This window comes from Patella vulgata, chromosome 6, assembly GCF_932274485.2.
Source record: "Patella vulgata chromosome 6, xgPatVulg1.2, whole genome shotgun sequence".
NCBI lineage: Eukaryota > Metazoa > Mollusca > Gastropoda > Patellidae > Patella > Patella vulgata.
The window spans coordinates 21,331,863-21,355,813 of record NC_065884.2 but is presented as its reverse complement, the minus strand read 5'-3'; the positions used below and the strand labels follow the sequence as shown (position 1 = coordinate 21,355,813).

General features: G+C 32.4%; 1 protein-coding gene across 1 annotated transcript; it reads left to right on the top strand.

Moving 5' to 3' along the window:
- The first annotated feature begins 575 nt into the window (after positions 1 to 575).
- LOC126823764 (rab GTPase-binding effector protein 1) lies at positions 576 to 22,434 on the top strand. The gene is made up of 21 exons (XM_056101852.1): positions 576 to 716; positions 3,101 to 3,229; positions 3,762 to 3,965; positions 5,341 to 5,470; positions 6,136 to 6,256; positions 6,488 to 6,598; positions 7,206 to 7,422; positions 7,819 to 7,977; positions 8,486 to 8,599; positions 8,935 to 8,963; positions 9,527 to 9,800; positions 10,310 to 10,434; positions 11,054 to 11,275; positions 12,540 to 12,638; positions 13,468 to 13,506; positions 14,336 to 14,437; positions 14,912 to 15,101; positions 16,096 to 16,262; positions 17,224 to 17,340; positions 17,836 to 17,946; positions 18,723 to 22,434. Exons 1-21 carry the CDS (start codon positions 662 to 664, stop codon positions 18,888 to 18,890), a joined length of 2,883 nt encoding a protein of 960 aa, XP_055957827.1. The 5' UTR covers positions 576 to 661; the 3' UTR covers positions 18,891 to 22,434.
- The last annotated feature ends 1,517 nt before the right edge of the window (positions 22,435 to 23,951 follow it).

Here is a 23,951-nt window from a genome sequence, read left to right as displayed (position 1 = left end):
GTATCGGCCTTATACTTTTATTTATATAATTCAAAATATAAATCTTTACAGCAGAACAAATTTTAAAATTGCGACAGAGATATCGTTATCCAGGATTGATGTATCAAATAAAAGTTATTTATAGTTGTTTATCATGATAGATAGATAGATAAATAATATCAAATCGCAGGCTGACACGCCCCCTTATCAAAGATGACGAGGAGCTTGGTTGTGTCATCTGGCAGATGAAATCCTATAGTATCATGGGCTAGTCTTTCTCTTCGTATAACAAAGACTCGATATATTGGATTAAATCGATAATAGTTTTGACGTGTTTTAAAACGGTAAGAAAATATTGAGCTATTGGAGATTATATTTCATCATGTTTAGAAAAAGAATTAGATCAAAATAAGCGGTTTTTTTTTTCTTGCAGTTTCAAGTTTTATTTTCAAATTGTTACTCTCAAATAACGTATGCTATCATATGTTGAATAAATACAAAAAAAAAAAAAAAAAAATAATAATATTACTCAAAAAAGGGCTCTTGCGCGACCATGGTTTCAACGGAGTTGCCTGCCCTTGGCGGATATAGTTGGCGCTGTGTAATATTATGACGTTTTGGAGTAAAATAATTTCTGATCTTTGCAGAAAATGCTCCAAAAAACATAAACAAAACCAGTAAAATGACTGACGTGGATGATTTTGGACCTATGGAATCGGCAGAGCCGATTTCAAACGGTATGCCATTTAAAATAATAAGATAAACAAAGTTAATCAACATTATACTGATGATATCAAATGTGCACCCATTCGTTCACCACAGACACTGACATGATTCCGTTCAGAAAGTATTAATTTGACAGTAGGCCTATAAAACGCTAGCTACATGTAGTTTGTCTGCGATATCACTTCGGTGGTTTCACACATAGTTTGCCGAAAGAATAAACAGAAATAACTTTGCACTAGTCTGTTTTTACGCTATTTGTAGCTTAAAACAGCAAATAAATACACAGTTGAAACTTGAGTCAAATGACAGTGTAACCTATTAATAATATTATGCCTGTACGATTTATGATTTGTAAATTTCAATATTTCAGTATTTTTGATTCCTTTCACTGTCAGTTTTTTTTTTTATTTTCATTGAAATTATAGTTTATACAGATCTGTGATAGCTCACAATCTATGTGGATATCTGCTCATTTGAAGACAGATCAGTCTTACACTGTCTTCTCTTGTCAGTCACCAAAATCACAATTATGGTAGCCCCAAACCCAAAATATTCAATATACATATACTTTATCACATTGTTAATCTATGACCCACAGATTATTATATTCTGACAGTTTTGTTTAATGATTTTTTTACACTTCCAAATTAATTTATAAAAAGAACGATTTTTTTGGCATTATAGGCCTACACACTAAATTATTCTGTTGAAATTATCACAAACTAGTTTATGCCTGCTTGAGTCCTTCTACACATTTATTTTAAAGTAGCTAAGTCTCTAACTCAATATCATCCAAAATCTTCAACATTGAAAACACAAATTATTTGACAAATTAAATCAACATTAATGTTGTGATCTTACCGGAAAAAGATGGGCTTCTGATATCCAATATTTAAGACAAAATAAACATTTTACCATTGGTACACGAATCGTGTACCATAATGCGTTTCAGCCCCAGTTCTAGCAAGAGCATCGAGGAAAGAGGCTAGACATATTTCACCAAACCAAACGGTGTATGTAGATTGGAATAACCAGGCGCTAGAAATTTGCATTCGATTGAGACTGCTGGCTTATTTTGCGGAACATAACTGATTTGAATTTAGAGTAAAAACGGAAACCATTGAATGTATATCAGTTTATATACATTCATATTACAGTATCATATGAGTTGCGACCCACTTGTGTCAGTTTCTAGGTCCCAAATGTTAGCGATTTAGCTCCTTTAATTATTATTTTGTCATTTTTGAGCCAGCCATCACTCATTACTTCTGTGTTGTCTTGTAGGATATGTTTTTCTTTGTGCATAACAAATGGCACTTGAAACCATTGGGTACACAACTCGTGTACCGATTTTAAAATGTTCACTGTCAGTGTGTCTTAAATATTGGATATTTAGGATCCCATATTGTCATGTCAAGATAGCAACTTCAATATTGATTGAAATGGACCAATATTGAATTCTAATTCAGGGTTTTTAATTTCAAATATTATTGACAATATTGAGTTACAGGTTTATCTCCTTACGACCTTAATGATACATTATGTAAGATTTAGATAAAGAGCTGACTGTGCTTGCTATAATACTTCAAAAGTACTTCTGTGTTGTCTTGTAGGATATGTTTTTCTTTGTGCATAACAAATGGCACTTGAAACCATTGGGTACACAACTCGAGTACCGATTTTAAAATGTTCACTGTCAGTGTGTCTCATATTGTCATGTCAAGATAGCAACTTCAATATTGATTGAAATGGACCAATATTGAATTCTAATTCAGGGTTTTTAATTTCAAATATTATTGACAATATTGAGTTACAGGTTTATCTCCTTACGACCTTAATGATACATTATGTAAGATTTAGATAAAGAGCTGACTGTGCTTGCTATAATACTTCAAAAGTAGATAATAAAAAATTAATATAGGCCCTATTACAAATTTCATTCAAATTACTTTATTTTGCGTGAAGTTATCAGTGTTTGAAGTTTTGACAAGATGTAGTGTAGATTATTTATTATCATAGCAATGGTACGTTGCTAGACAGTCGATTTAGTCTTGATTATCCGGGCGTCTAGTCAATTTAAATCTCAGCTTACTATCCGATGCTCTGAGAGTTGATTATGGGTTTGTCACGTGATTAAAAGTCTAAATAATACTATATAGTTTATATAACATTTGAAGCCAAAATAAAGACCTGCAGTAGACAGATTTAGCTGTTACAATAATGCGTCTTTAATAAATGGCAAGCATTAATTTTTGCTTTACACACTACAGTGTTTGTGCTATTAGTTTGTCATACTAAATTATGTAAGTTTACTAACAAATGTAAGAATTGTAACATTCATTTTCAATTGGGAGTCAACTTATATAGATAATTTTTTGTATGTATATAATTTCAGATGAATTGACTAAGTTAAGAAAGAGAGTTGCCGAACTAGAGGAAAGAGAAAACAGTATTAAAACAGATCTGGAAAATGAATTTGGTCAAAAAAGAGCTAAATTTAAAGAAATTTTTCTACAAAAAGAAGGTATTTGTATGTTATATTTACATACAGTTCATTTGAATAATGTGTTTATCTAGATCCATATATGTATTTGTGACTTTAAGAGCCTAAATTTAAAGAAATGATTTCCTTTCGTAACGTAGATTTAAAGCTATTTTTATACAGCCACATTGGAATTGAATTGTATATTCTGGCAGTTCTCCCTCCCCCCCCACACACACATACTTTGTCCACCAATTGTTTGTTGACACTCTGTGCTCTGCGGGTAAAGTTATCATCTAAGATTGACTTGATAAGCTTATTAATTTCTAACAATTTCTGATAAAACAAACAGCTGAAGAACTAAAAACCCATAAAATTGTAAGTACCAGTATTTCTGATAGTTACTTTATGTGTTGTTGCACTTTATCAGTTTTTAATGTCTTGTAAATATTTCCACAATACAAACAGTATAAAAATGTTATACATGGCCAATTTTTGGACTATTTGGGCAAATGTTTCATTGCCTGGCAGCCTATCTTTATTTTATTATACCATTATTATTTGTATATTTCAGAGGAATTAAATAAAGTAAAGGAAGAATCGTCAGCATCTGAAGAAAGAGTACAAAACTTAGAGAAAGAACTTGAAAAAGTTCTCTCAGAATTAGAAGGAGTAAAAACGGCGGCAGCCTTATCAGAGATAAATAAACAAGAAGTAATAAAAACAATACAAAAACAGTGTCAGGAAGAAATAGCTTCTCTTCAAGGGCTGATGAATGGTGAGTAAATTCTTGGTCCAGTATTAAGAATTTCAAAACAAGAAAGTGGAATTTATAGAAGAGGGTGCTTTAACGTTATCATCTTGAAAAAGCTCTCCCCAGTGTTTTCCAAATCAAATTTTGTTTGTAAATTGATTCAAGTAAAACACTGAGGAATGATTTAGTCCAAGTTGTTGCTTTAAGTGTAGTGTAGTTTTTTTTTTTGTTTTTTTTTTAAATATAGTTTATTTATAAAATTCATATAATTACATTCAGTTATGCATAATTATATTAACAATGCAATAGATAATTTATAATTTAATACAGTAGAATTATTTATTTATTTACAATTGTTATATACAAAGTCAATATGTAGTTCTGATTGAGAACCTTGGCATCTGATATCTACATTGACAGATGTCCGCTAAGGAAAATGACACTGGAACAGATTTTAATGATTAATAGCTTGAACTGTGTCTTCTTTTTGGTGCTTTAGTTGATTATTTTAGTGATAAACAATTTAATCAACAACTAATATGACATGATTCAATTGTCAATCAACAACTAATGTGACATGATTCAATTGTCAATCAACAACTAATGTGACATGATTCAATTGTCAATCAGATGATAAACATGTAGTGTTCAACAGTGGGTAGTAGGTGTTGATTTCCTTCATTTTATATTACTGTGACATACATGTAGTAGCCTGACATTATTCTATTGCTTTTGGTAATTTGGGACTAAGTTATAGAACTTTTAAAGCCAGACCATTAGACCAATGATAATTAATTTTCCATGACCATGGAAGTCACTATGTATTTATATTAGATAAACGTTACACAGGTCACAATTCTATGGAATACAATTTGGTAACTGCTTCATTTCCATACTGATGTCTGATAAATTGTTTCCATGACATTTAGTAATTGAACTGGAAATACACAGGTTACAATTCTATGGAATACAATATTTATTCAATTCTTTGGAATACAATATTTATTCAATTCTTTGGAATACATATTTATCCAATTCTATGGAATACAATATTTATTAAATTCTATGGAATACAATATTTATTCTATGCTGAGTGATTATTTTACAGAAGCAGCTAATTATAAAACCCCGAAATGAAATGAAATGGTGGTTTACCGTCTGTTCCGACTGGGCTAATGAAGACAGCCATATTCCATACAGTCTTGTTTGGAAGGAAATTTTTCCCAGACAGCGGTGCTACGGTCTACTCGTATCGAATTCCAATTGTCAAGGGATCTTTTACGTGCACGCTAATCTGTAGATGGTACCTCGTTTTTTCCCATGACTATACTTTGTCCCCTGCCAATATTAGATAAATATTTATTCTATAACTCATGAATATATGATATTTATTTTATAGAAGCTGCCGATGAGGCATCACATTCTACAGCAGCACAATATGATATAGAAAGAAATAAACTTGTGGATTTAACAGGAAAATATGAAGAAGAAATTCAAGAATTAAGATCAAAACTTGGCCAAGAAAACCGGTATATTTATATTCTTATATATATTTATATATTTCATTATCGTTTTAAAAATTGCCACATTCCAGTTTTGCTATATGAAATGATTTTTAAATTTTGGAAGACACAACTTTGTAAGATGTATGCTTCAAACAAATATTGTTTAGCTTTAAAGGAGCTAAACTTCTTTGACTTGGGGTGTTAGGTAGCTGAATGGTTAACGCATGTGTGTTGGATCAGAAGGCCTGTCATTGAGTCAGGTGATGTGGTTTTGATTCCCCATTGTACGTGACAAGGAGTAGGGTAGCCTGTCCAACCTTGTGGGTTTTCTCCTGCTCCTCCGGTTTCCTTCCAATGCTAAAGGACAAGTGAATTATTGAAATAAAATTGAACCATATGTTAGTCCCAAAATGACCTGGTTTATGTTGTGTGGAGGCTATTCCAAATTTTGTTATCATTTTTGGCTTACTGTGTCGACAATGAAACACAAAATCGATAATGTCTCAGCACTGGCTTTATCAAAAGACGTAAATTTTTCAACAGACATTTTCACCCCACAAATCAACACTTAAAATCCAATAAAACTGAAATTTAATTTTTTTTTATATCAAAAACGAAGTGATTTGATTAGTCATTTTAACAGATCAGAAATCTAAACACTAATTTTGTTCAATCTTTGTGTTTTATAGCGGAGAAAGTTTCTTAACGTCTGTAGCGAAATCACTGAAGAGAGTAGGTGGTAGCCTTCCTTTGTCAGCTAATACTAGTATGGACCATACTGCAGAAAATCTCGAAGACAGCATGAAGAAGGTAATATTAATCGCCATAAAAACATAATAAAGTGGTTATGTCAAAATATGACATCGAATAAAAGAAGTGAAAAATGAAATTTTATGGTCAGTTTATGGTCGATGTTGGTGTTGTGACTGATAATTGTCTCATCTGTAGTTTGATGGCTGATTAATAAGATTTTTACCTCACATAGACCATCACTGAGATCACTTACAGCTTTTATTTAAACAATATTTTTTTATTGTTTAGGCTAAAGAAGATGCAGAAGTATTAAAATCGGTTGTATTACCCCTAGAAAGAGAAATATCATCTCTACAAGAAAAATTAGAACAAGCTGAGAAAAAATTAGCACAGTTACAGGTATTCATTTATTTTTTATTACTCTCTATTGATATTTAAAGTCTTAGGTTGTCATTTTTAGGGATTATTATTAATAATCCCTTGCAAACTACAATATTTTGAAAGCTGAATCTCTGAAAGGAATAGCAGTCCAAAATGGTTCAATTGTGTTTATTATTTCCAAGATATGATGAATTGAAAGGAGCTGTGTTTTGTTGGTCAGATGGGTTGAAAAACCAAGGTCCTGTGTACACTGGTATGCATGTGAAAGAATCCTTGGCAATTGGAATTTCCCACATAGTAGTTGTACACTGTATGGCATATGCGAGCCCATATTCCCAAAGCAATGGCCTGTACTCATATTGACCAGTCATATTATGGCAGTGTTTTAATGGGATTCGGTCTAATCAAACCAAACACTACAAGGAGTATGGCATATGCCTGTCTTCATTAGCCCAGTCAGTGCAGAAAAGTAGGACATTAAACCTCATTTGATTTCATTTCAGTTCACTTTGTCACAATCTTTGACATTTTGGATTGTTATATTTTTAGTTGGACAGTTAGTGCTTCACAGGTTTTTGGAAAATCTTACACAATGTGCTGAATATTATTTTTTTTATTTTATTAGCATGATGATCTTCTTAATGGTGAAGACAGGAAATCTCCTTCTTTACCTGACCTGGATGATCTGACTAATTCTGAAGATAAGATCAACCAGTTAGTAAAATATCTGAAGGCTGAGAAGGCAGCAAGAAAGGATTTAGAGATGTTTGTAGCAGTTCTTACCACCCAGAAAAATGTTTTGAATGAAGACACTGATAAAGTTAGAAAAGAACTTGATGAAGGTAGGAACTATAATTAATCATTAACTCATCTCCGAGGAAACCCAATTCAAAATTTAGAATATAGTAATTTTACTATTTTGAAAATAAAATTATAAATTTTGTTTTAAAACGTTTTAAATAATCAAGAGAAAATTACTTGCCTTTTTTAGAAACTATTTTAGAATTATTTAGAAACTCAAACAAATAAAGATATACTCTTCAAATCTCTGGGACCTAAATAAGGGATGCACTTTGAATTAGATTTTGAATGTTTTTTCGATTAATAATTTTACAATAAGAGCAGTGAATTATAGTTTTATATAAAAGTCCTGTAATGTATTTTCTTGAATTTGTGGATTTTGAAGATGTATTTTTTATTCTTCAAAATGTTGAAATTATTGTTTTTGTTGTTTGTAGTTTGTCATTTACTAGAAGATGAGAAGAGCAATCACGACTCATTGAAACAAACATGGCAGATGGCTAATGACCAGTTTCTAGAATCTCAGAGATTAATGATGATGGATATGAGAAGAATGGAAGGTGTGTTATCTCAAGAACAACAAAGACAAATAGCAGGTTAGTATTTGATTTCCTTCTGGCAGGGTTGGATGGCCAAATGCTTGTATGTGACAAGGAGTAGGGTCGCCTGTCCAACCTCGTGGGTTTTCTCCGGGTCCTCCGGTTTCCTCCCACTGCTAAAGACCCCTACGCGCAAGCGAATTGTTGAAATAAAATTAAACCATGTGTTAGTCTCGAAATGACCTACATGTAGTTTGTGTCGAGTGGACGTTAAACCCCATTTCTCTCTCTCTCTCTCTCTCTGATTTCCTTCTACATATTATCTGATAGGTAGAAACTCAAATAATTATGAATCAAGTTATCTTTCCATCTATAATTCAATTCTTGAGTGATCGTCGCTGTTGATGTTTTATGACCCGGGACTTTACTAGTATACTATAATACTATATTGTAACAATATGATCATAATGTGTATCTTTATAAACTGTCTTTTCCGAGAGAACATTCTTTAACACATTTCTCGATGTAGATAAAACTAAATTTTTGTCCTCTATATATTTTGTAGAGTTACAGATGCAAGATTTAGAACGTGAAGCTCAGGAGAAGAAGGTTAGAGAGTTGGAAGAGGCGAGAGAAAAGCAAGAAAAAGAACAAGCTGAAAGACGTAAAATCAGTGCAGGTAGGAAGTTAGAAAACAGGAGTGTATAGGTTATGAGTATGTCAACACTATAAATGTTAAAGTGAATAACGCTGTCAGCTATTGATGTTAACCATATAAACAGCAAAAGGATCTGTTATTAACCCTTTCAGTCCCAGCCATGTTTTGACATCATAACATGTGAGTGCCAGCATGTTTGTATTAAGTCAACTTTGAGGATCTGTAAAAGGAGAATTGTGAGGGATATAATACTTAAGTTAATTTTGAGATGTATATGGCACTGTAGGGATAAAATGTTTGGCACTGATGTTTCATTTGATGTTTTAAGTTATTTTATCTTTCTGTGTTTTTTTTAGAGAAAAAGTTAGTGGATGCAATACCCCTGGTGAGTTTATTTAGTCAGTAATATGACAAGTACATACACAGAAATAAATATTGAGTGTATAATTCATTAAAGCATCAATGAGGCTTTTAGTCATTTTCCTTATATCAATTTGCCTTATTTAGATTAGAGTTAAGGCACTGACCTCAACTAGAATGTCTCAGGTATGGCAAAGTATGACAATTTGGTATATATGGAAATATATAGACACCCAAAACCTAGAAAAATACTGGATTACCTGAAAAACACCTATGGGGCAAAAATGTCAGGGTATCACTAACTGGCAACCCGAATTGTCTGCCAGCTTATTGTGTGCTAGCTTGACTGAGGGAGTGGTTGTTATTTCTTGATCAAATAGTTAGGCGTTTTTGGAAACATTGAGGGGTGTCTATATACCAAAGACTCTGCAATTAAACAGCGGAAAAAGTAGTTGACAGAAAAACCCATCTGCTTTCAGAAATGCTTGAATGCAGTATTCTTTACATGGTCCTATCATTATTGAATAGGGAACTAGAGACTTGTGAAGAAAATATAATAACCATATTTTTTACTCATATTTCTTTCAGAAAACCAAAGATTTACTTGATAAATCGAAAAGTCAATCAAAAGCTTCCCTGGCATCAACAAATTCTGATGATGTTGATTTATTAAGTAATGATGTTCCTCCTTCCTTATCAAACTCTGATCTTAATTTAATAGCCGATGAAAAGTTTTTAGACAGTGGAATCCATGATACCAGATCTTTAGGGGATCTAGAGACAACGACCACAGTTCGAATTAGTCCAGATAAAGTTTTAAATCTTCCTTCTCTCACCGAGGCCCAAATGAAGGCCATTACAGGTAGATTATCTTTTCATGGTAATTACAATTCATAGTTTTAGCTCATATCATTTCAAATTTATAGTTATGGACATCCTTTTGTTGGAGAGTAATGCCAAGCACATCAACTGAATAACAGGTTTTTGTAGATGGCAGCAGCGTTTCTGCCTACTTTCCATTGAATTCCAAATGTCGAAGGTTATTTTATGTGCACATCAATGAGTACCCATGTGGGCGTTGGTTTGTTGTTCCTTCTGAAGGACTAGGTAACATTTTAATAATCAAACCTTCAGACACTAACCCTGACAATTAGGAAAATGCATAAAAAATCCTGAGATTCTTCTGGACCAGCACTGAGATCCGAACCCTGTATATTCTAGTCAGAGTCCAGTGCCCTGAATAAAAGACGAAAGACGTATACAACTTATTAGTTTGATTGAACACAGTACACATCTGTGTAAAATTTAGAATATTTTCATCTCTTGATACCATGTAGATTCTTGATTGATATTTTATAATATATATTATAGATCTGACACCAGAAGTAGAAGCACGTAAATCTCTTTTAGCTGTAGCAAAATCGAAATCTGATATGTTATCTCTAGAAGGTAAACGATTGGTCAGTGAACGAGAATGGAAATTATTACAACAAGAGGTCAGTTATCTCCCTTATTGTTATTTTTGTAAGATTGATACATTTGATTTTTATTGATCCCCATTAATTTATAAACCAAAGTAGAATTGTTTTTTTTTTCTAGTGTCTCTGTCAGATTGACATGTCATGTATGATTCAGTTTTATAGATGTCCATGAGAGTATCAGGGGATTGGGTGACTTGGTTTCGATTCCTCTCTTGTATGTGACAAGGAGTGGGGTTGTCTGTTCAACCTCGTGGGTTATTTCCCAAAATGACCTAGGTTGTGTTGTGTGAATATTAAAGGCCATTTCTCTCTTCCCCTTGACAGTATCCATCCTAATTAGATATCTATTGATATGAAAATATATTTAAATGATCTGGAAAAATATATTTGTTGCCAAAAACATCTTTATATCTTACAATATACTTGAAGAGGTAAAATACAATGATCATTAATAACATGGGATATGTATACAGTAGAGTGGTGTTTCAACAAGTGTTCTCATATTGTTCTAAGCACATATTATTTGGTCGGAACGTTGTACTCTATGAATAAAAAAACCTTATGACCCTTGCGTGTCAAAACATATATGGCGGATTGTAAGCTAGGCTTTAGGTAATGTCAAATTCTATTTCAGATGAAAGCATCTAGAGAAAAATTAGGTCGGCCATGTCATATGTGTTCTAATTATGAAGCCCAATTACAAACTGTTCAAGAAGAGTTAAAAGAATCTAAGAGTGAGGCCCAGAAACTTGATCGTCATTTGAAGATTGAGAAAACAGCAGTTGAAAATCAGCGTAAATATCAATTAGAATTAGAGGAAGCCATAAAAGATAAAGCAGATGAAGCATTTAAACAAGTAAGTATTATTTAACTTAAATATTATTTAGATAAGTGAGTAATATTTAACTTCAATATTATTTAAACAAGTGAGTAATACTTTAACTTAACTATTCTTTAAACAAGTAAATAATAACTATTATTTAAACAAGTAAGTAATACTTTAACTCGTTTTATGTATATAATCTTTTATTATACCATTAAAACCAGTATATACTATGAGTTTAAATATCCAACTAATATTCAACTAATAGCCCCATACCCAATCAAGTCTATTTACACCTTTCCTTGTGCATGCACACTTACTGTCTATTTATTGTTACAGAGTTAACAAGTAATAATTTAACTATTATTTACAATTATTATCTTCTTGTTTAATGTCTTTGTGATGTTTGAAAATTGCCGTTTAACATCCTACTTTTCTGCACCATCAGGGCTAATGTTGTGTACTACTACTATTGTACTCACTAATAGGGAGGTTGGGTGTCTGAATGGGTTAACGCTTGCACTTTAGATCATAAGGTCTGTCATTGAGTGAAGTGGTGTGGTTTCGATTCCCTGCTTGTACCTGACAAGAAGTGGAGTGGCCTGTCCAACCAATATGAGACAACTCATGCCAGGTTAGAAGACAACTCATCCCAAGTTATCAGCTATACTGAAACTCATACATAAAGATAAGGATATGTCATATTCTGACGAATTTCTATCAGACAATGATATGGAAACAATCAGCATAACTGGGGCCAACATTTTCAGTCACATGTATGGTTAAAAGAAGGAATTGAAACATCTACACTATGATAAGTATAAGGAGCGGCCAAAACTAAACAACTTAATATTTAAAACAACAATATCAATTTTATTAAAACAACAATATCAATTTTAAGATAACACATTTTTATAACAAAATCAGAATGATCTGAGTGGTCTTCAAAGAAAGCAAATGTATTAAAACAAATATAACTAACACTTATATTTGTTGGGATGAGTTGTCTTATATCTTGACCCATGTTTTAAAGTTGGGATGAGTTGTCTTTTATCTTGGGATGAGTTGTCTTTGGGATGAGTTGTCTGTATACCCTTCAGTTGCCGGCCACTGCTAATGTTCCCTGTGCACAGGGGAATAATTGAAATAATATTGAACCATATGTTAGTTCCAAAATAACCTAGTTTGCGTTGAGTGGACATTAAACCTCATTTCTCTCTCTCTTTGTACTGAGTCAACTTTTAACAATACTTTAATCACAAATTCGGTTCTTCTTATAGTTTGTTTCTGTTTACAGATATCTAGTCTTCAGAATAAACTGAGTGAAAGTGAAAAATATTTGACTCAAACCAAACAACAATCTATACAATCTCAATTACAGCTACAGGATCAACTGGTATGTTCTTATCTACTTCTTTCTTTAACACACAGTTACATAAAGCCCCTCTTGAACATATACAATATTTATATTAACAGGTACTTAAAGATACATTATGGGAGATAAGATAAAGAGATGGCAGTTCTCGCTATAATAGTTAAAAACTAGATAGTGTAAAGGTAATTTGCTGAAAATTTCAGTCAAATTGATCCACTATGAGCCGAGAGTAATTTTTGCATAGTCTCGGTTATCATTACTAAAATCATTAATATAAACAGCACAGTCTCGATTATCCACTTTTTCTGATTTAATTATCTTTGACCGTTAGCGGCATATAGGAATCTAATCCAGCCTACATCGAAGGCTAGCCTTGACATCGAGAGTTTATTATGGTCTGGATAAGTTAATTAATGTCTAATTGATAATTTAGATAACATTTCAGGCCTAAAGAAAGACTTGTAATAAGCAGATTTTGCTCTTGCATAATGCATGTTTAATGGTCAAATTTAGATTTTTACCGATCATATTGATTCTGAACATTGAAAAATCTGGAAGAGACACTTCTGGAATTGAATCTCAAAATTAACTACAATCGAGTAAAAAGGGGGATTTCGATCTACAACGCATACGCCGAATGCATTAGTAAATATGTCAACCAACCGTTATAGCTGAAACATATTTGTTGTATTTATTTATGTCACGCTTCTACTTACACCACATCCTTTATCATAACTGAGAGAACTATGACAGGACTGAATTCTGTGTCACTCAATTGCAATTCTGTCAATTTAGGACATTCGGGACTGTAAATGGAGCATCCCCTATTATTCTTTATTATTATTTTCAGAAAACATTAACAGATAGTAGAGTAGAGATCCAAAAAGAAGTAAGTATTTATAATATTATTAAAGGACAATATTGGTGCCAGTCATTATCACATATGTGATAGAGCTGGTTAAACACATTCCAAATATAATTTTAACACAGAGATCATTGCAACGATAGCTGAGTAATACAGGTTTCCTGAATCGGAAGTGACGAACGCCAAAGGAAAACACGAGTAATCCCTCTATATAACTGACTGATGTGACGAGTGATAACAGATACACGGCCGAATTTCTGCAGACAAAATATGAATTATTTGAAATTTGAATGTTTTGTTCACCAAAAAATATGAATTTGAAATTTGAATGTTTTGTTCACAAGTGATTTTTAATTGTGGTCTGAATCCGTTTGCTTAATAACGATACAAGTTATGCCCCTTTATTTTCGGTAAAAATGTCTGACAAGAAACATTGTGAAATAGCAACTCTGAGACAAATATTGAAAGTCTATTAAAAAAACAAAATGAAAGTAGAATGGAAATATCAATACGCTATATTTTGATTTGCAATACATATATAGCAGATGATCTGTAGTTGAATGATTCAACATATGATATATTTTGTGGGCAACTCTATTCATCAGAAATTCTAAGATAGGTATCGATTATGGATTGTGTGCACATGTTTGTGGACACCAGGGAAGGAATCATGACTTTGCTATATTGATTACTTTGGCAAGATATTTCTTGATCTTTTATGAATGTCAATCTATTCAATAAAATTTTAACGTTATTGTATAATTTTATGATGTTCGATATTTATATATTTTTAGTTACCAAGTTTTATTGTTATTGTAGAATGTTATAATATGGAGTATTTATATATTCTTAGTTACAAAGATTACAAGATGAAAATGATAGTTTAGTTGGTAAACATTCGAAAACAGCCCAACAATTACAGAATGAAGATATTAACTTACCAGATAATATGGAGGTTAAATTAATTTTATCATTATCTTTTCTTTTTTTTCATCAAATCTGTTTTGTGCTGTTGTGGTTTAAATTCAAATAAAATAATTTGTTTTCTCTTGATATAAATAGGAAATAGCTACCGAACGACAGAGCTTTCATTAAATATTTTTTTCATTTTGCAGTTTTCCTTCATTTTCTGTCTGTTTTATTTCACAAATAATAGTCCTTATTAAGAGTATTGAGGTTGTTCTTGTTTTGTGAAGAAATGAAATGAATTGGGTTTGATGTCTTCCTTTTCTGCACCAATCTGGTAAATTAAGATGGACATACGCCATGCAATGTGCTTTAAGGGAAATTTTGCCTGGACGACGGCGCTACGCCCTACTCCTATTTCGATTTCCAACTGCCATAGTTTTCTGTACGATCCGAATAACTTGAGCTTTTCCATGCCTATATTCACTGAGCCATTATTTTGTTAAAATTATTATTTTTGTAGGAGATGCAATTATTACTATTAAAATATCGTGAAGAGATTATACAAGTTAAAGTAGCCAAGGAACATTTAGAAGATACTCTTCGATCAGAAATATTATTTTTAAAAGACCAAGTTGTTTCGGAACAACAAGAAAAGAGCAGAATAGAAGAAACATTAAGTCAGGAAATACATGTTCTACAAGAAAAACAAGGTATAGTTTATGATGATGTCTATAGAACATGAGTCTTTTTTGATATCAAAAAAGATGAGTAGAAGATTTTATTTGTTACCCAACCCTTTCTTACACGCACAAACAAATAAATATAATTCTTTAGTAGATATTTTATTTTATATAAAGTAATATCTCTTAGGAGATATCGCTCAGTAGATTATGAAAGTTATCACACAAGCGATATTTACAGTAGAATGTGTTGTTGGGTGATACTAGTTCAATATTAGTACAACAATCAGTACCTGGAAGTTATTGATATACTAGATACTCGAAGATAACGTCGAACGTGTCTGGTAAGCTGACATCGAAGGGGTTGAAACTAAACTGATATACAATTGAAATATATCATTACATACATATTCTTGCTCATACATAATATTAAAGATGTTTTATTGGTGCCATTGATTCCTTCATTAGCAGATTGAAGTTTTAGGCCATACAAAAAAAATATTCTGGTTTTAAAATTCTGCCATCTTGTTAACTCACTTTGAAGACAAGAGAGTAATCCTATTCAAGAAGGATCACAGTTAGAGTTGAGTCTGTAGTTACATATACGCCCACATTTACTGTGGACTTATATTGTCATCACTCCTGTCTGTCCACCCGTCCATAATTTCTTTTATTGCAAAAGATAAATTTATCTGACATTTTATGTTAAAACTTATCATTTCTTCTTAAGATGATGCAAGACAAAGTACTTGATGGAATGTTTTAAAACTTGCGAGATATGGTTCATTTTGTAAAAGTTTGTGAAATTTTTCATTGGGGAAAAAGTTTGAACCTTATTGATATTAAGAATATGTTGATCTTAGATCACAGAGTTAACATTGTTGGCTTTTTTAAAACTTGCCCCACAGGTTTTGTTGACACTTATTTTAGACCCGATTTCGTTGTTGCTATGCGTATTAATTAACAGATCAACCTTCAAAAACTACTGTAATAAACAAATATAATAAACCTAATATCTTTTCAGCATGTTTTGATAGTATACAATCAGAACTTGAGAGGGAATCGTCTGTAAGGGCCGAAGTAGAAAGTAAATTCCGTGAAACAGAACAGACATTAAAAAATGTGCAAGCAAAATCTAAACAACTAATAACAGTTTTACAACAACGTGTAGAAGAACATGAAAAAGCTAAGGTAGGTTCTGACTATTGTAAAAATATATTATCTTGATGTAAAACCTGAACAAGAAAACACAATCCATGTCACTGTTGACAATGTTGGATTATATATAGAGAGATAAAACTTAGTACTTCCTATATATATGTATCAATATTATTATATGCTTATAATGTCAACTGTATTGGTTTCAGGCAGTCTGATTTTAACACAGATTCTATTTTATTTTGTTTTTATTGTTCAAATTTTATTTTATTTGTCTTCATCACAAAGATATAGGAAAAGGTTTGTAAATAAACTGTGTTGTGTATTAGTATTATCCTAAGAACTGGTCTCTTTATTGAGTTATATGTGACTTGTGGATGGATTTATGGAGACATCTATTATAGAGCAGAATAAAACAAAACCAAAACCAATAAATATTCATAGTCAATATAATTTTGAGGCTCAATACCACTCTTGTTGTAACTGAATAATATGTCCCAATCTTTATTCTGGTCAACAAATTGTACTATTTTACAATATTCCAATTAATTGATGATACAAATTTCATCTTAACACACCTAATTTAAAAATTTTGAAAAATTCAACATAATGGTTTGAAACGTCTAACGTAAACCTTTTCAAATGAAACTTCGATTTAAAAATATTTTTGAACCCTCTGGACAAGTAAAATAGGATGTAATGGATAATTTACGCAACAGGTAGGACACTTAAACATCTAGTACTTAGATAGAGATATTATTTATTTTCTGGAGCTTTCAAGCCAGCAAGAGTGTTATTGTCCCTTTAAGGTTCGTTGATGTAACTGTCTTCGCAACCAATCAGATCCAGTCAGGCCATCGGAATCATAAAACAAGCAAAATTTAGATATGAATACACTTAGACATGATAGCACAATATTAAAATTGGACATATATTTGTTTGGATTAATCTACTGTGTATCAAATGGTTATGTTGTAATTGTGTTTTATTGTAGTCTAAATTTGAAGAAGATATGCATGTTAGTAGATGTAAGATACAATCTTTACAAGTTGATCTAGATAATAGTGAAGCTGTACAGAGAGATTTCGTTAAATTATCTCAATCACTACAGGTAAATTATAAACTTTTGTTTTATAAACGTAAAAGGCTTATGATGGTACGCCTTTTCTGATGTCTGCCCTGTCTCTTAACTTTTTCAACGAAGGTAAAATCACTTGAAGTATATTAACCCGAGGTTTTAGGCATGCGAACTGAATAGAGGATATAGCTATATTGAGGGCATTACAGTGGTTTCTTGAAATGAGACATATTTGTCCATTTTCTACTTCTTCAATTAAACAGGCATTATACAAGAGCTAAATCTGCCTATTGCAAATGTTATATAAATTATTAATTAGACAAGACAAGACCATAATCAACTCTTGATTTGAATCTGATCTGCGGTTCAACGGCTGTTGATGATTAACTGTAAAAATGTATAATTGTTGAGAGAAAACGTTTATTGATATTTTGAATCTGAAGAGAATACTTTAGTAATGCCATTGTTTGTAACCATTCAATGCATCTAATGATTGAAGTCAAAATAATTGACATTTAAATATTATAGATTCAACTAGAGAAAATACGTCAGGCTGAGAATGAAGTACGATGGCAACATGAAGATGATATTGATGATTGTACTAATTGTAAACAACAGTTTGGAGTTACTCGTAGAAAGGTAAAAATATATACATTTTATACATTCCTAGGAAACATGTACATCATTTTTAATACAGGAAATATTTGGTAAAATTGCCCTAAAAGATGTAAATACAAATGGAATTTGAATTGATAAAATTTGAGATTGTTCTGTATACATCTATGCACAAAATTGAAAAGTTGAAGACATTTTATTTTTGGGGTTAGAAAGCTGCAAGAGTAGACTAGATGACTAGATGTGACCTTGGACCAGCATATCGTCTGCCAAATTTATGGTTGACAAGTTGCAATTTCTTTATTATTTTAATAATCATTCTTCATTAGAAATTTCAATTAAAATTTTGGGAGGGGCAACACAGGTGACACAATAAACTGAGAAATGAAATGAAATGAAATGGAGTTTAACGTCCTACTGTTCTGCTCCTATACTGGGATAATGAAGACGGGCATACGCCATACAGTGTGCTATGAGGGAAATTTTGCCTGGGCAGCGGCACTATCGCCTAATCTTATATCGAATTCCAACTGCCAGGGGATCTTTTACGTGCATTCCAATATATACACGGGACCTCAGTTTTTCGTCTCATCCAAAAGACTAGACAGCTGTCCTTGTCAGGTCCTCCGTTCTGCACCACTGACAAGAGGAAACTACGTCGGAAAATCCTGATGAACTTTCTCGGCCAATGCAGGGATCGAACACCCGACCTCCAGGCTAGTGAGCCAGCATCTTAACCACCTAGCCACCGTGGCTCCCAATAAACTGAGAGATTAATTATTTATTTTCCTTCATTTCAGCACCACTGTAAACATTGTGGTAAAATATTTTGTAGTGATTGCATAACAAAAAGCGTACAAAGCGGTCGAAGTCTACGAGCGTGTAAAGTTTGTGATGTTTGTCATACGATATTAGTGAAAGATGCAACTCCTTACTTTAGTACAGAACCACCACCCTCTCCAGATTAAACACCACTCATACTACAGCTACTTGTCTTTTAATTGAAGGGAAATTTTGCTGAAGAAAATAAAGATTTTGAAATTGTGATGATTTTATGATATTTATTTAGATAAATTGTTACAACTTGATAACCTGCAACAATGTGATACAGGAGGGAGGGTTTTTTTTATTTTTGTGTTTCTGTTTTATCAAAGTATCACTACTGGGCTAAATGAATTCTCACATCACATTTCATGACACTACATTTATCTCATATTGTTTATAAGAATGTAAGATTATCCAGTAACACTTATCTCATGTCGTTTATAAGAATGTATGATTATCCAGTAACATTTATCAGGGTTGCATAGCATTAAACCTTTTGCCCGGGGATAATATTTACATGAGGTAGTTAATGAGATTGTTTATATTTTTTATTTTGTGAAATAAAAACAGGTTATACGGCCCTCTTAAAGTGATGCAGGAGTATCTGAAAATCAAAATGATCACTGAAAAATAAAAGTAAATTTTAGTGCAATGAAAAAATGATATAATATATCATTAATTAGCTACTTTATTTAACAGTGGTATGGGAAATTTTTATAAATTCTTCAGCAGAATGTCCCTTGTTTTTATTTATTGAATTGTAATTATAGAATGAAATATGGGGTTTTAATTTTTATTATTTTTCACCGTGAGAATATCTATATCTAGTGTTATTTCTGTGTGAGAGAGAATGGATCAAATGATTTTGGCTAATCCTGTTGCTTGTTTTTGTTTGAATTCCATAATTTTATTAACCCATTAAATCAAGATGTTACTTGGACTTTGTTATAAGATTCACGAGAGAGAGAAATGGGGTTTAACGTCCACTCGACACAAACTAGGTCATTTCGGGACTAACATATGGTTTAATTTTATTTACATAATTCGCTTGCGCGTAGGGGTCTTTAGCAGTGGGAGGAAACCGGTATAAGAGTCACAGTAAGAATTCGGTGACCCTTATATGGTTCTTTTTTAATTTTCACACATAGGAACTAGAGAAACTAAACCTAATTCTTACTATAATGGTTCATATACAAAATGAAATGGGGTTTAACATCCTACTGTTTGGCTCCGACTGGACTAATGAAGACCAACATACGCTACATAGTGTGCTATGGGTCATACAGCCTACTGGTATATCGAATTCCAACTGTCAAAAGTTTATTTCCTGATTTTTATACTCCACATTGAATTTTTGCAGCAAGTTATTGGCGTGCGATGAACAGAACTATGGGTATCCTACTAGAAACATCAATGCTTATTGGTTAATCATATGTCTGACGTCAAAGGTTCAAAAGCCGCTCGTATGACCCCTGATGGGACCTCCCACTGCAACTGGTCAGGTGTTCATGTAGTAGAGGCCATCGAAAGTATAAAAAAAAAAAACGAAATATAGATCTGTATTTTGATCAGATTGAGTTATTTAGCACTGTAAAATTGGCATGAATATATGGGCAGGCCATCCAGGCACTTACATGGCATGGAATTTGGAGAGATATGGCTTACTCCATGTAGGAACTAAAATTAACTAGTTTTATTCAAATATATCTGTAACGGCTCCATTAAATCTTCATTGTTATGATTTTAATGTCCGCAGTATAAGCTTGAATGCTTGAATTGACTTTTTAAAGTACATGCCAGACAGTAAAAGCAGATGGTCAATGATAAATGCAATAGGATGAACGTTAAAGGTACCATAATACCTCTCTTATTATCATTTTATACGTAACTTATGTGTATTTATGAACATTTGTGTATGATGTATAGTGAATGCTGATAGATTTGAAAGATAACAATAAAACATTCCTTTTAGTTATTTATTAAAAAATTACTTAATGCATTTCTTTTTTTATTTATATTAGACTAATAGTTATAAACAAAACCTGTATACTTATCATTGTTTTAAATTTACTGCTTGGTTAGCAGTTAAAATGGCTCATTTATTATTGAGTATTTATTGATGTCTCTTTAACTTACTCCAGCTATTTGTTCTCTTATTGTCCCCCACCTTTCGAAGAAAGCAGGGGACTATTAAAATGGGTTCGTCCGTCTGTCTGTCCGTCTGTCCGTCTGTCTGTCCGTCACACTTTTTGGGACACAATAACTCTCTTCCTAATTGAGCTAGAATGTTCAAACTTGGTGTATGTGTTGATTAGGTCAATGCCTTGATGGAGTTCGAAGATGAGCATTTTCCGCTTAGGGTAAGCAGAGATAAGCAATTTGATTGGTTGATGCTTTGGGACACGATAACTTTAGTTCTAATTAAGTGAGATTGATGAAACTTGGTGTATAGATTTATTATATGAATACCTTAACTAAGTTCGATAATGAACATTTTTTGCTGAGGGTAAGCAGAGTGATAAGCAATTTGATTGGTAGAAACTTTGGAACACAATAACTCTCCTTCTAATTGAGGTAGAATGTTCAAACTTGGCATAGGTGTCTATTAGGTGAATGTTTAAACTTGATGTATATGTAGATGTTCATTAGGTGAATGTCTTGACTGAGTTCAATAATTAACATTTCGAGCTGAAGCTAAGCAGAGCTAATCGATTTCATTTGTCGATGGTTTGGGACAAGATAATCTTGATTCTATCTGATAGAGAGTGATGAAACTTAGTGAAAAAAATAAATGTGCGATTAATTAATATGTGTCATCTATTTATTTTGCAATTTCGGCGGGGGACATCAGCCTCACTGTTGACTTGTTTCATAATTAAAGAGGCATTATCACTCTGATTCAGCATAACAGCTGCTGTTCGGTCCTGTCTTCATTAGTCTGGTTAGTGGAAAGCGTTAAACCCCATTTCATTTTCACTCTCATCAAAAAAATAAATGTAATTAACCAACACTATTATATTTAAAATAAACTTAAATTCATGTAATTATGAAAATTCCAAGTACATGTATTAACCTGATTTTTTCATGGGTGTTCTTTAAAGCTCATTCCCAGAAAAGTATTTATCGAGTGGTTATTTCCAATAAAAGTATACAGGACAAAAATGTACGGGTATCCCTAATCGACAGCCCGACGATTAGGAGTGTCTGCACGTATGACGTCGAAGGTTGCACATGGAGAGAGAGCACTTGATGTACGTCATGTTGATAAACTTTATGAAGAGTAAGACATACCATATTTCTAAGATAAAAATCACAGAAAAAGATACGGGCAGTGGATAATTCGAGAATTTAATTAGGTTTCGATATTTGTAATAAATAGTCAGCGATAAAGGCAACATCGTCTTTTGTATGCAATGAATTCTCCACCAACATCGCACCCATTGTGTCATGTGATGGAGTTTTTATAGCTGGGTATTCCCTGACAATTGCAATGTTTTGGGAAGGATTTGAAGCAAAATTATGATAAATTAATTAGTTTGAATATGTTTTTAGTCCAAATATATCATCAAATCACCCAGATTGTACCCGGGAATGTATCTTTAAAACTGTATAAATGTTAAAATCTCTGTGATGGCTTGGCAGAGTTATCTCAACCATTTTACATAATGAATCATAAATTATGTTTTTTTAAATGGAAGACATTGGAAGTGATAATGCCTCTTGAAACGGATGACCTTGAAGGTGATAATGTCTCTTTAAATTTGTTAGAATTTTGGTGGGTGGGGGTGGGGGGGGGGGAGCAGGAAAATTTGTACCCTACCAAAAGGAAACCTAACATTTTGATTTAAAAATGTCAAGCTTGAACTGGTCCAGGCATACTATAAAAGTTAAAAGCTGGATTGGACATGAAAAGTATGAGAGGATCATCGACCCACCCTAATCAAGTATAGTATTATCAAATTCTGTAATTAAACAATGATTAATCCTTAAGATGTTAAAATTTCAAAGCACTTAGCTCTAGATAGCATGTATTAGAAGTTAACTTGAAATCATCTCATGACACAGAAACTTTATTTCATATCAGTGTGACCAGTGTCAAATTTACCTACAGGCTTGGAAGGCTGAAGTTTAGGGACTCAATATCTATGGGACACCCGATCAAGATATATAATATTTTTTACCATCTTTCATCTTCCGTTAGTCGTGAGGATGAGGGATTTAGAGGGGTCTCACAATTGGAATAACTTAGGGCCTCTCTACACCATAGGTTATTGAATGTTTTAAGAAATCTGAATTATAATTTTAGAGTGTCTAGTCATAGTTTAGTTATAATGTGTGTATGTAAAAGCACTGCACATTGTCATATTATAGAAAATTCATATATAAGTTGGGGAATTCCAGTTCAATCTTTATATAGATGATCTAGATCTAGACTTCCAGTAGAAAAATTGTGACAAAAGAAATGACAATTTATTACATATTATATAATTCACTGGTATGATTCATTGATTTTTTAAAACTGTCTTTAATTAATGAATTTTTAATTAATTTAGTTTATTAAACGTCTGATATTGTGCTTAGTTAATGAATAGCTTACAATGTGCTAAAGTAAAACTCTTTATGAAAGTAGCTTGCTAATAGGCAAGTAGGAATTATTATTTATATTTTGTTTGTAAATAGTGTCTATTATATACTGTATGTGATATTTGTAATTATAACATTGTTTTAGTTTTAACTATAAAGGTATTAGAACATCAATAGTAATTGATTGTTTTCCCTAATACATGTGTATTCCCTGTGTTTGCTATGTAATTAGACTGCCCATGTTTAGTGCGATTACTAAAAGGAAAAGTCTGGCCATTGCCTATTCTTTATATTGTAACTTTGCAGTGATGTCAACAGGGTAACTGCCAGTCACCAATTGATTGTTTTTCCCTAATACATTTGTAGGCCAAATGTTAGCAGTGTAATTAGACTGCCCATGTTTAGTTCGCCTTTTTTGATTAAAAAAGAGGAGTCCAGTCATTGCCAATTCTTTATATTATAACAAATTAAGAAGTTGGATGTGATGTTAACCGGGTAACTTGTCAGTTAGTGTTTATAAACAACAATTTTTGCAGAAGGGGTTTGCCAGGTTCCTGAAACAATGTATCTTTTAGTGTGTGTATGGGGGGGGGGGGGGCTCTTCTCCCGGCCTTTAAAAT